This window comes from Syngnathus acus, chromosome 4 (assembly GCF_901709675.1).
Source record: "Syngnathus acus chromosome 4, fSynAcu1.2, whole genome shotgun sequence".
Taxonomy (NCBI): domain Eukaryota; kingdom Metazoa; phylum Chordata; class Actinopteri; order Syngnathiformes; family Syngnathidae; genus Syngnathus; species Syngnathus acus.
Window position 1 is genome coordinate 12,136,692 of NC_051090.1, and position 12,162 is coordinate 12,148,853.

At 49.2% G+C, this 12,162-nt stretch overlaps 1 protein-coding gene across 7 annotated transcripts; it reads left to right on the forward strand.

Moving 5' to 3' along the window:
* Window positions 1-55: 55 nt before the first annotated feature.
* On the forward strand, window positions 56-4,479 carry reep6 (receptor accessory protein 6). 7 transcript variants are annotated; one of them, XM_037249570.1, is made up of 7 exons: window positions 56-394; window positions 2,188-2,281; window positions 2,434-2,572; window positions 2,644-2,812; window positions 3,699-3,820; window positions 3,888-3,909; window positions 4,268-4,479. In XM_037249570.1, exons 1-6 carry the CDS (start codon window positions 262-264, stop codon window positions 3,900-3,902), a joined length of 672 nt encoding a protein of 223 aa, XP_037105465.1. In that variant the 5' UTR covers window positions 56-261; the 3' UTR covers window positions 3,903-3,909; window positions 4,268-4,479. The 7 variants fall into 7 exon arrangements, 5 of the variants coding, with proteins under 5 accessions (XP_037105465.1, XP_037105464.1, XP_037105466.1 ...); XR_005097723.1 differs by having other exon boundaries at window positions 3,699-3,909; XM_037249569.1 differs by having other exon boundaries at window positions 3,888-4,479.
* Window positions 4,480-12,162: the final 7,683 nt, after the last annotated feature.

Below are 12,162 nucleotides of genomic sequence, written 5' to 3' on the forward strand. Positions count from 1 at the left end.
TACAGGGGTTTTAGCTCTTCAAAGTCAACAAGACCGTGTTGTAATCAACTTCAGCTGAGAGGGCTAAGAGTGGCAAAGCCTCTGGCTCACTATGGCAACATGTGACATCATCTTTCATTTGGCCCAATGAAGTGACCTGCTTTGATTGCATCAGACTTATCCCTGCCCCACCCCTTGGCGTGTGGCAGGTGTTTAATCAGGTTCTCTTCATCCTCAGCCTCGTTTTCCTCCCCCGTCGAAGACATAGAGGACATCGAAGACATGGGCCTTCTCAGCTTCCTGTCTGCAGCCAAAGAACGTGGCGAGAGGTTCCTCAACGAAAAGAATGTCGTCACTGACTTCCTGGGGAAGGTCGAGGAGAAGACGGGAGTCAAGAAGAAGATCCTTGCGGCCGGTATGCTCCAGTGCATGTGTGAGTGTGCATGTTTGTGTGTGCGCTGAGGTTCCAAGAGGATTGCCTTAATCTGCCAAAGACGAAGCCACATGGTGTCAGGATTGAGTTGAGCCAGGGCGACCAAATGCAGCTTGAACCAGAATTTATTGAAGGGAAGGGGGAAGGTGAACAAAGGAACCGGCGGAAAGAGGCTCACGGACAGCGAGCGTGAAACGGGATTCCCCTCGTACCAAGCGCAGACCAGGAAGAGGTTCTGACCGTGAGCCTACACACAAGACCCGGCGAAGACACAACAGGCGCGGACACAAACGGGAAGAAACAGGAGACACCGACGGAGAGGAAACACGCGGACAGGGTTTAAATACATGAGGGAGCAGGTGACAGACATTGCGGTAATGAAGGGGTGTGGCTGAGGGAAGTTGCCGGCTGAGCGTCCTCTGGCACGGGCGTGACAGTACCCCTCCCACAAGGGACGGCTCCCGACGTCCCAAAAAACAAAGAAAATCCAAGACTGTCCAACAAAGGACGGGAGGGAACGGGGAGGTGCCCGCACGACACACGCCACCGAAGGCCGACTGGCTGACGGCTGCTGGATCCACGCCGCCGGAACTGGTCGCGGCCGCAGCATCCGCGCCGTCGGACTGTGTCGGGGGGCGGCCGTGCATAATGCGCCGCTGGAACTGGGTCGGGTGGCGGCCGCACGTCACCTGCCGTCGAAGGCTGACTGGGTGACGGCCGCTGGATCCGCGCCGCCGGAACTGGTGACGGCCGCAGTATCCACGCCGTCAGAACTGGGTCGGGGGGGCGGCAGTGCGTCTTGCGCCACTGGAGCCCAGCTCCTTGGCGACCATGCGGGAGCCGGCAACGGTTGGTCCAAGCGCTGGTCGCTGTGATGGTCGGTGTCTTCTGTCAGGATTGAGTTGAGCTAGGGCGACCAAATGCAGCTTGAACCAGGATTTATTGAAGGGAAGGGGGGAAGGTGAACAAAGGAACCGGCGGAAAGAGGCTCACGGACAGCGAGCGGGAAACGGGATTCCCCTCGTACCAAGCGCAGACCAGGAAGAGGTTCTGACCGTGAGCCTACACACAAGACCCGGCGAAGACACAACAGGCACGGACACAAACGGGAAGAAACAGGAGACACCGACGGGGAGGAAACACACGGACAGGGTTTAAATACATGAGGGAGCAGGTGACAGTCATAGCGTAAATGAAGGGGTGTGGCTGAGGGAAGTTGCCGGCTGAGCGTCCTCTGGCACGGGCGTGACACATGGCAGCGCCGCTCTCATAAATTGCGCGTGTGCTAAGTGTGGCGGAGTTACCATGACCCAGCGCGTGCGCGTGTGCTAAGCGAACATTACAAGCAGAGTTTGGCTCAGTGGCAAAGAACAAAATCAATACGCATACGTGACCAGAAGACGCGCTACGCCAGCGTGGCGCCTGTGTCGGTGGAGCCCATGTAGCCTTTGGGGGCAACTAATGGACACTGAAAAGAAGTTCTCACATGCTCATTTGATAAACACTTTCCATGAGGTGTACTTTGGGGCCTGTCAACATCCAAATGTGGAATCAATGTTGAACATTCAAGGCCCAATAAAAGGAACATGTGTAGGAACATGAAACACTGTCCAACAGAATGCTTATTTCCTGTTGAGTTCTTCATACACAGCACACACGGTTGTCCGGGCACACAAGACGCGCTGAGCTTTTGCGTCTGCCAGCTTCGAGTCGCCGTCGGCGCCTGCCTGATAGCCCTTGTGGAAATGACCCGCTGTCCTGCGCCCTTCCCTCAGGTGTGGTTTCAGTGACGGGCTTATACCTGGTCTATGGTTACGGCGCTGCCCTGCTCTGCAACTTGATCGGTTTCGTCTACCCGGCGTACTACTCGTGAGTCCCTCGGAGGTCCGCCATCTGGACTAGACTAGAACACTTGACTAAGTGCATACTCCATATCCTTGGAGTCCAGCTGAGGCTTTGTGTGCTAGTCCAAACAGCTTCTCCCAGTGCGGGAAGTCCGTCCATGATATTTGTGTGTTCAGCGTCAAAGCCATCGAGAGTCCGAGCAAAGAAGACGACACAAAATGGCTGACCTACTGGGTGGTCTACGGAGTCTTCAGTCTGGGCGAGTTCTTCTCTGACATTTTCCTCTACTGGTTCCCCTTCTACTACGCCTTTAAGGTAAGCAACCTCCCTGCCTCCTTCGCCACGCCTTGCCACACCCTTCTCCTGGTCTCATGCCTTGGCCGCAGTGTTTGTTCCTGTTGTGGTGCATGGCCCCCGTGGCCTGGAATGGATCCCAGGTCCTCTACGACCGTGTAGTCCGACCCATTTTCCTCCGTCACGAAGCCGCCGTGGACAACATGGTCAGCGACCTCAGTGGGAAGGCCATGAGCGCAGCAGAGAACCTCACCAGGGAAGGTATCATGCGGGTCCACTCCCACCTAAAGCGTAAACCTGTCAGTCCATTCAGGTCTAGACCGACCGGGTCATTCCAGACCAGCCCAAACCATTTCCACTTCAAGCTAGTACCGATGAATTCTGGCTCCGTAGATCAGCCAAGGAAAGTTCACAAAAGCCCATGAAACTTGATGCCAGTAAAGACCACGGTGTCCCGGCAGTGTGCTTTTACATCAATTGGGGCAAGTCTGGATCGGCACAGAACAGTCAAAGTGAGAGTGCGCAGGTCTCGATCTGTAAAGACCAGTCGAGGCAAATGCGCCGGATGAATAAAGTTGCCTTGTATCATATTGTCTAATTTCCATGTGTTGTTTCCGCAGCAACTCACTTGCCATCTTTGCGGGACAACTTTTTAGGACAGCGACTTCCTTTAGCCTTCTCACTCACAGATTCCACTGGATTCATATTCCCTCTTTTTTTGAAGGATTCTAGAGAAACGCCTCCATCTTGAGGATCTGTAGTCAAGGTGATCAGTTTAGGTAGGCAATCAGTTTTTTGCCAGCCAGGAGCACCCTCAGCCTTTTCTTGACAAACATTTGGAAAAGGTTTATATGGTTAGGGTTGCTACAGCCTGGGTCCATTTTGTCCGATACAAACCGGCACGCATCATCTCCACATCAGACGGTCCTGTCCGTGCGTGCGCCAGTCGGGACCTGCACAGACTGCGTTGTTGCCATCTGGTTCTCAATTAAGCGATGCTCACACATCTAGACCTGCGTGGACTGCTGCTTTGCTCTGTACACTTCAGACCCGACTGGGCAAATCCATTACAGACGTGTCTAGACCAGTTTAGGGCAGTCCAGATCAGTCCACATTGGCTCCACGACCTGCTGTGCTCTGTTCACAGTTTTGTCCACCCTGGTGAAAAACAAAGCCTTGGTGTCGCCCGAAGTGAAAAGTCAGCCAAGTGCCTTCGGCGAAAGTTCCGTGAGAAAAAAACACACGTCTCCTCTGAGTGAAGAGCAAGAGGTGCGTACAGTCAAAGTCAAACCCTGACTCCTCTTTGTTCTTTCATCATATCGTCGACCCCCTTTAGCCTTTCCTGGGTTAACGAGCAGGTAAGACAGCAGTTAGCATGCTAGCATGTCACTCTAGTTCCTGCCCCCTCCTCGCATTTCACACCACAGCCCTCACCTCGCCCCTTTTCATCATATCTCACCCCAAGTCTTTTAGCAATGGCCTTTTGTAATTTCACAATCACAAGGTGATCTATCCTTGCTGTGTGTTAGCATACCAACAGTTAGCATTTGACTTTCAAAATGTAGATACTTGGACACAGGTTACAAAGTTGAGAACCTATCGATCTGCCTTTTTGTTTTTTGCTAACCAAAAGACTTTCACTTGTTGTTCTCTGTTAGCGTGTTAGCATTCAGGCAGCATGTGAAATTGGAACACTGTACGTAATTGTGCCTTCAGCTCGTTTCCTGAGCGCCGAGAGGAGGCGGGGCCTGGTCCGGTCCGGAGAAGAAGGAGCGCCACGCTGGACTTTTTTTTTCTTTCTGCTGTTGTCTTTCTTGCTCCTAGCAAATCAATCAATCTTTTAATTGTTCCTTATCCCTGAAGTCAATCAAATGCACTTTGTTTGTATTCATAGAAGCTGATGAAATGGTGACCCATTTTTTTCTTGACCCAGTTGTAGTTGATAATAATTTGGAGCATTTTACCCCAAAAAACAGGCCTCCAAACCAAGTTTTACCCACTTGGTTGAATTCATTGAACAAGGAAGCTCATCGTGTACTGTAAAACTAGGTGGCCATATTACGTAGTTTAGTTATTTATTCTCAATTTGTATTATTTATTTCCTTTTCAATCATACATATTTTATATGAAGTCTTTATTAGTAGTGTAGTGTATTTTTATTTAGGTCTCATGCAATGTATATTTCATTTCTAAGCTTAGAGGTGACTAGGTCACACGCGCATAGGATTTTATGGGGCCTGGGCCAGGAAGGCAGACTTCCTGGCACCGGGATACAGGAATCGGCCATTTGGTTAGAATCAACAAGACAGGCTGGGGGGTCAGAGGACATCCAGCAGCCCTCGTGTGCGTGCGCCCGAGTAAGGGGGGTCGCGGGGTATAAGACTTCTTTTTTTGGCTAGAGAGAGACACTTCAATTCTGACATCGGTTGAATAAAATCTTTCTCCAATCACTGTGTCACTGAAGTTTTCCTTCCCTGAGCCAGCCACCTATCCACCGTTTGATCTTGGAGACCAGCAGAACATCGAAGAGAATTCACCACAGTAGCATAGTTTAAATTCACATTAATACTTATTTAGAATCACATCTGTTACAGTTTTCATGTACACGTCTTGCTTAAATCAATCTTTTTTTGAGAACTAATAAAGTTCTCCCTCAATCAAATGCACACTTTAATGCTGCTAGAAATTGGTTGACTACAGAGTTTTTGCAGTTCAAGTCAAATTGTAAAACCACAGTCATTAGATTCTGTCTGAAGGTGCTGTCTGATCAAATTCCATCATCTCGTGGTCCTCTGGCTTCTAATATGAGGCTATTGAGATTACAGTTGTGCTTTCATTTCTCTTATTCTCCTAAAAGGTTTGCGTGTGGTCACACCCGCTCCCCCTCCTCAATGTTCAATGTTGCATTGTGGCGAGCTGCCACGGGTTCCGTATAGTGTTGCCACCTGTCCCGGATTGTCCTAATTGTCCCTGATTTTTATGGTCTGTCCCAGAAAAAAAATACTTAATAATAATAATAATAAATTATATTTATAACCAATGTTCCCTCTAAGCTGCGCGCATGCGCAATCGCGCACTGCCCGCACGTTCTCAGCGCACAAGAAATCTATCCAGCGCATAAACATCCCCCGCCCCCCCATTAGCACCCCCACCCCCCCCGAAGCGAAACGAACACGCAGCGTTGGACGTCCCATTAGCACCCCCCCCGAAGCGACCTGATGTTGCGCACTGTAGTCCTCAGTTTGCTCGGGGAGCATGTGTCTATGCCCAGATACATGAAAAATTAGAGGGAACATTGTTTATAACGCACTTTATATTCGGGGGAATCTCAAAGTGCTACATAATCTGGGACACTGACATGTCCCGGATTTTTGTACATTTTGTGCAAAATGTGTATTTCAGTTTAATTGTAGCATGCCTACATTCATAAACATGTGCACAGCCTTACTGGTCTAGAAAAATTATGTAGCATACTAATTAGTCGTGGTTCAGTGCCGGCTCATTCTGAATGGTGAGGTGGAAACGGAGGGTGTGCGTTGACTTGAGTGGGGGTGTGTGTTCTCATAATTGGGGGAGGGGCGCACTGTGGTGATGTCATCAGGCATGTGTTGAAGTAAATGTCCACCCATCCATCCATACATCCATACATTCATCCGGTGGTGCATAGCCATGTGGCTGTGCAGGCCGATGCGTGATCCGCAGGTCTTGCCACATGAGGGACAGGGGTCTATGGTACTGAAGGGCGTTGGCCCTGCAGCACGCTGATGCCTCTGTGCACGGCGTTGTATTCTCCTCTCTGTGGCCTGCTCCTGAAAGTGAGTACCGTTTTTTTCCGTGTATAATACGCCCCCATGTATAATACGCACCCTAACAATGGCATGTTGATGCTGGAAAAAAGCCTGTACCCATGTATAATACGCACCCAATTTTTTTCTTTTTTTTTTTCTTTTTTTTTTTTTCCTTTTTTTTTTTAAGTCCCAATGATCGTCACACACGCAGGGAGGCAATGGGTCCCATTTTTATAGTCTTTGGTATGGTCTTAACTAGGCTGGATGTATTTTTTTTGTTGGCGTTGATTTCTCCGACTGCCCATAAAGGCACCACCGCGATCAGATGAAAAGAGAGGAAAGTGACGTGCGGACATGTGAAAAAGGCGGCTCTGTATGGGAGAGACGTTGAAGAGGAATAATAACACCCTTGGAAACCAAAACTTGCCCCTCGTCGTGACTCGGAGCCGCAACAAATGTTTCGGATTTGTGTAGGGTACATTGTGACAGCAAACGAGCAGGTGATCGAGCAAGCGTCTGATACGAGAGCATTGCGTTCGTATGGAGCGGGTTTGAAGTGAACAGCAGAGACGAAAGGAACAAGGCAAAGTGTTGTGAAATAAAATATTACCTGTAATACGCATTTTGTTATTTGCTGATTGTATTAAGCTATCACATTCATTGTCAGTCAAGAAGAGAAGAGGACTATTATCCCTTCTTTGACGAAATGACCAGAGCACAGTACAAACACACTATTGTTCTTTCGGTATTTATTCAACCCACATTCTTTCACAACATGACAAGAAGAGAACAATACATAAATCAATACTCGTACCAGTACCATGATTTTCTTAAAAAAAAAAAAAAAAAAAAAAAATTCTTTTTAAAAAATTTAAAAAAAATTGTACCCATGTATAATGCGCACCCCAGATTTTAGGACAATAAATTAGTTAAATTTTGCGTATTATACACGGAAAAAAACGGTAATACCCTGGTGGCAGGTGGAACTCCAGGTGTGGCGAACAGCAGCCAGGGACTCGAGTGCTGTAGGTGTAATGTCACACTTCTTCAGGAGGGTTTTGAGGTGATCCTTGTAGCGCTTTTTCTGGCCCCCGCAGATCTCTGACCACCCAAAGGCTGGCCAGAGAGGATCTGCCTAGGGAGGCGGTGGGCAGGCATACGGATCACATGACCTACCCAATGTAGATATTTCTGCGCAAGGGGCAGGGCAATGCTGAGTGTGTGGGTCCGATTGAAGATCTCAACATAGGGCACCCTGTCTTCCCAAGACACACCCAGGATCCTTTGCAGGCAGCGGATGTGGAAGGCCTCTAGGGTACGAATATGCCTCTGGTAGGGTGTCCAGGTTTCCGAGCCATATAGCAGTGTAGACAGACATACTGCCTTATACACAGCTGCTTTGGTGGAGATAGTGAGACTCCTATTCTGGAAGACCCTGGAGCTGAGCCTGCCAAAGGCAGCGGAGGCCAGGCCGATGCGGACCTGAATGTCGTCGTCGATGTTGCAGGAGGGGGACAGAATACTGCCTAAGTAGGTGAAGTGTGGGACGATGGCAAGGGGATGACCATCGAGGGTGAAGGTGGGCGCACAGGTTTGGGGGGTGGACGCTTGCACAACTATCTGTGTTTTCTTGATACAGAATAGAATAGAATAGATAGAATAGATCTTTATTGTCATTGTCACCTGTACAACGAAATTTAAAAAGTGCCAACCGATCCGCGCATGCGATAAAAAATATATAGAATAAATAGAATAAAAAGATTAAAAAAAACAAGCTAAAAACCCACAGAAGAACATACACAGACATAATCATTTACGTTTAGCTGCATTCAATGTGACTACCGCTGTAGGGTAAAAACTGTTGGCGAATTTGCTAGTCCTCGACCTAATTAATCTGTAGCGTCTGCCTGATGGCAACAGTTCGAAAAGGGAGTGGCCAGGGTGGGAAGTGTCCTTCAGAATGTTCTGTGTTTTTTTGAGACAGCGGGTTCTGTGTAGGTCTTCCAGTGTGGGGAGAGGGCAGCCAATGATCTTCTGTGCTGTGTTGATGACCCCTTGGAGCTTTTTCCTCTGAGCAGCAGTGCAGCTGGAGTACCAAACACATATACAGTACGTTAAAGTGCTTTCTATGGAGCAGCGATAGAAGGACACCAGCAGTCTCCGTGTAATGCTGTGCCTCCTCAGCACCCTTAAAAAGCAGAGTCTCTGTTGGGCCTTTTTAAGCAGCTCAGAGGTGTTCACGCCCCAGGTGAAGTCCTCCTCGATGTGGACTCCCAGGTAGCGGAAGGAGGACACCCTCTTCACACAGACCCCGTCGATGATGAGTGGTGGAATGTCCGTTTTATTTTTCCTCCTAAAATCAATGACCAGTTCTTGGGTTTTAGCCATGTTTAGGAGCAGATTGTTCTCTCCGCACCACTCCGATAGCTGGACCACTTCGTCCCTGTAGGCAGACTCATCCCCCTTTGAGATGAGCCCCACCACGGTTGTGTCATCCGCAAATTTCACGATGGTGTTGCTGCGGTGGGCGGGGGTGCATGCATGTGTGTAGAGCGTGTAAAGCAGTGGGCTCAGTACGCAGCCCTGTGGGGAGCCGGTACCAAGACTGAGAGGTGTGGATGTATGACGGCCCACTTTCACCCTCTGGCTGCGACCCGTCAGGAAGCTCTTAATCCACCTGCAAGTATTATGTGGAAGTCCCAGGCCCTCCAGTATGTCCACCAGTCTGTGGGGGAGGATGGTGTTAAAAGCAGAGCTAAAGTCCACGAAGAGCATCCGCACATAGCTCCCCGGCTGCTCCAGGTGGGACAGTGCAGCGTGGAGGGCTGTAGCTACTGCGTCCTCTGTGGATCTATTTGCCCTGTAGGCAAACTGGTGGGGGTCAAAACCTCTGAACAGGAGTGCTGTGATGTGACCCCGTACCAGCTTTTCAAAGCACTTCATGACCACCGGGGTGAGTGCGACTGGCCGGTAGTCATTGAGGCTGGTGATGTGGCGTTTCTTGGGCAGAGGGACTATAGTGGAGGATTTTAAACAGGATGGGACGGTGGACTCAGTAAGGGACTGGTTGAAAATCTTTGTGAAGACTCCAGCCAGCTGATCTGCGCAGTCCTTCAGGACACGCCCAGTGACGCCGTCAGGACCCGCAGCCTTCCTCGGGTTGATGGTCCGCAGCGTGCGCCTCACCTCGTGCTCCTTCACTGTGAGGGTGAAGCTGCTGCGGTCTGTGGGATGTGATGTGGCCCCTTCAGGTGGCTCGGACTCGAACCGGGCGAAGAAGGTATTGAGGACCTCTGCCAGTGAGGCGCACATTTAGCGCACACTGTAGGGACTGTGGTGAGTGAGCGAGGAGAGCACAGTCATCTGCATACTGTAGCTCCAGTATGTGTTGGGTGGTTGTTTTGGTGAAGGCTTGGAGGCGCCGAATATTGAATAGGTTGCCATCCAATCAGTACTGTATCTGTACCCCATCGGAGGGGTCAAAAAGTTTATGAGAGAGGAGGGTAATGGTAGAGAGGAAAATGTTGAAAATGGTTGGTGCTAGAACACACCCTTGCTTGACCCCCACATCCACACTGAAGAATGTGGATTGTTGGCCACCAACGCTCACACAGGCTTGCATCCCGTCGTGGAACTGACGCAGGAGGTTTCTGAACTTGGGTGGAACCCCAAGCTTCCCCAGCACTTCCCACAACAGTTCCCGGTTGACTGTGTCAAAGGCCTTGGACAGATCAATGAAAGCTAGGTACAGGTCTTTGCCGTGTTCTCTGCATTTCTCCTGTACCTGTCTAGCAACAAAAATCATGTCAGCAGTGCCTTGCTCACGCCTGAAGCCGCACTGGGATTCAGGCAGGATGTTTTCACTGACATGGGATGCTAGGCGGAGTAGCATGATCCGTGCTAGCACCTTCCCGGCCGCTGATAAGAGGGAAATGCCTCTGCTGTTCCCACAGTCTGCTTTGTCACCTTTGCGCTTAAAGATTGTTATGATGATGGCATCCTTCCAATATTACGGGATAACTTCAGATGACCAGACGGTGGTGATCAGTTGGTATAGTCTGCAGGTGAGGAGGTATCCGCCATGCTTCAGAATTTCTGCCGGGATTCCATCAAGGCCCGGGCTCTTGTTGTTTTAAGCTTAAGTTTTAAGGCGGTTGTGCTAACCAGAGCGCCACCGAGCCGCCCTTGAAGTAAATGTAAATGTCCTAAATGCATTCCCACAGCATGCTGTGTGCACTTTGTTCCGTCATAAAGAATACGTTTATCCGGTTACCCATCCCAGAGAAATGGGAAATGCAACAGGTTATGGGCAGGATATTGGCAGCCGATGGTTAAGACTGTGTTTTGACGGAGACGAAACAAATTACGAGTTGTGTGAAGTGAAGTTCCTAGGGCACATGCAGCTGCAAGGACTAAACGAGACTCTCTTGCATGAGCCAGATAGATCTGCGGACAACTTTGACGCAGGCGAGTACGTGGAGGGAAATGGAGACGCTCTCACTGAACTGATCCAGTTTCTGGATGACAAAAGCCTCTCCCTGGGAATGAGGAACGCTGGCAGAGATTGGCGGAAAGCCTTGGAAATACTGCAGAATCGTTACGCAGGTAAAGGCAAACCACGAGTGATTATCCTGTACACAGAACTAACATCTCTCCAGAAGGGGGTAAATGAAACTGTCACAGACTATGTGCTTCAGGCCGAAAGGGCCATTACAGCACTGAGAAAGGCTGGAGAGAGGCTTAGTGATGGACTTTTGATCGCAATGATTCTGAAAGGATTACCAGAATCTTTTAAAGCTTTTAGCGTCTATATAACCCAGAGTGATTACGTCATGACATTCACTGACTTTAAAACTAACTTGAGAAGTTTTGAGAGCACTGAAAAGTAGGGCTGTAATTCAACCGATAATGGTGTGATGAAAGTGACTGGCTCAACTCCTGCAGGGGGGAGAGAGAACATAATTTGCTTGACTTGCAACCAGAAAGGGCACATTGCTTGTTTTTGCCCAAATGAACAGCCCCAGAGACAGTGGTGCAGTACCTGCAAAAATGTGACTCAAAGTGATTCTAAATGTAGACGGAAAAGGCGTTGAAGTGACTAACCCTGTATAGTCGTTTCCCGGGGCTTATGGCTGAACGTTAGGACGTGTACCTTTGCACTTAGAATACGTAAATAAGCAGGTGGAGAGTTCTGTTGCTGAAGATACAAAAAAAGATACTTGCAGGTTTATTTCCCTTTTCCAAGACACGGTAAATACCTAATTACACAACGGCAATCAAAATAACCACATAATATTTTTGGCATTAGGCACAGTGGAAAACTGTTTCCTTGCTGTCAACCCCGCCCATGTCCTAATTCACTGTGGGTTTTATAGACTTCCCAGTATAGGGTCTACAAATACAAGAGAGTCTCTCTAGTGGCGTGGCGGTAAACCACATCAACCCAAAAACAATGCGAAAAGCTCATACAGGCGTGAGAGATGATGTCAAGCGAGTAAAGTTAAAGTTAAAGTCCCAATGATCGTCACACACACATCTGGGTGTGGTGAAATTTGTCCTCTGCATTTAACCCATCCCCGTGTGATTTTGATCCATCCCCTGGGGGAGAGGGGAGCAGTGAGCAGCAGCGGTGCCGCGCTCGGGAATCATTTGGTGATCTACTAACTGAGGGGTAAGAACACGTTTTTTGCTTTAAGATTACGGATGGACAGCTCCACGGATCCAGACAACGGGGCCTGATGGGATTTAGGGGCAACGTCTCACATAATTGCAGATATTGAGAGATTTAAAAAGTTTGATGACACCTTCAAGTCGGAAAATACT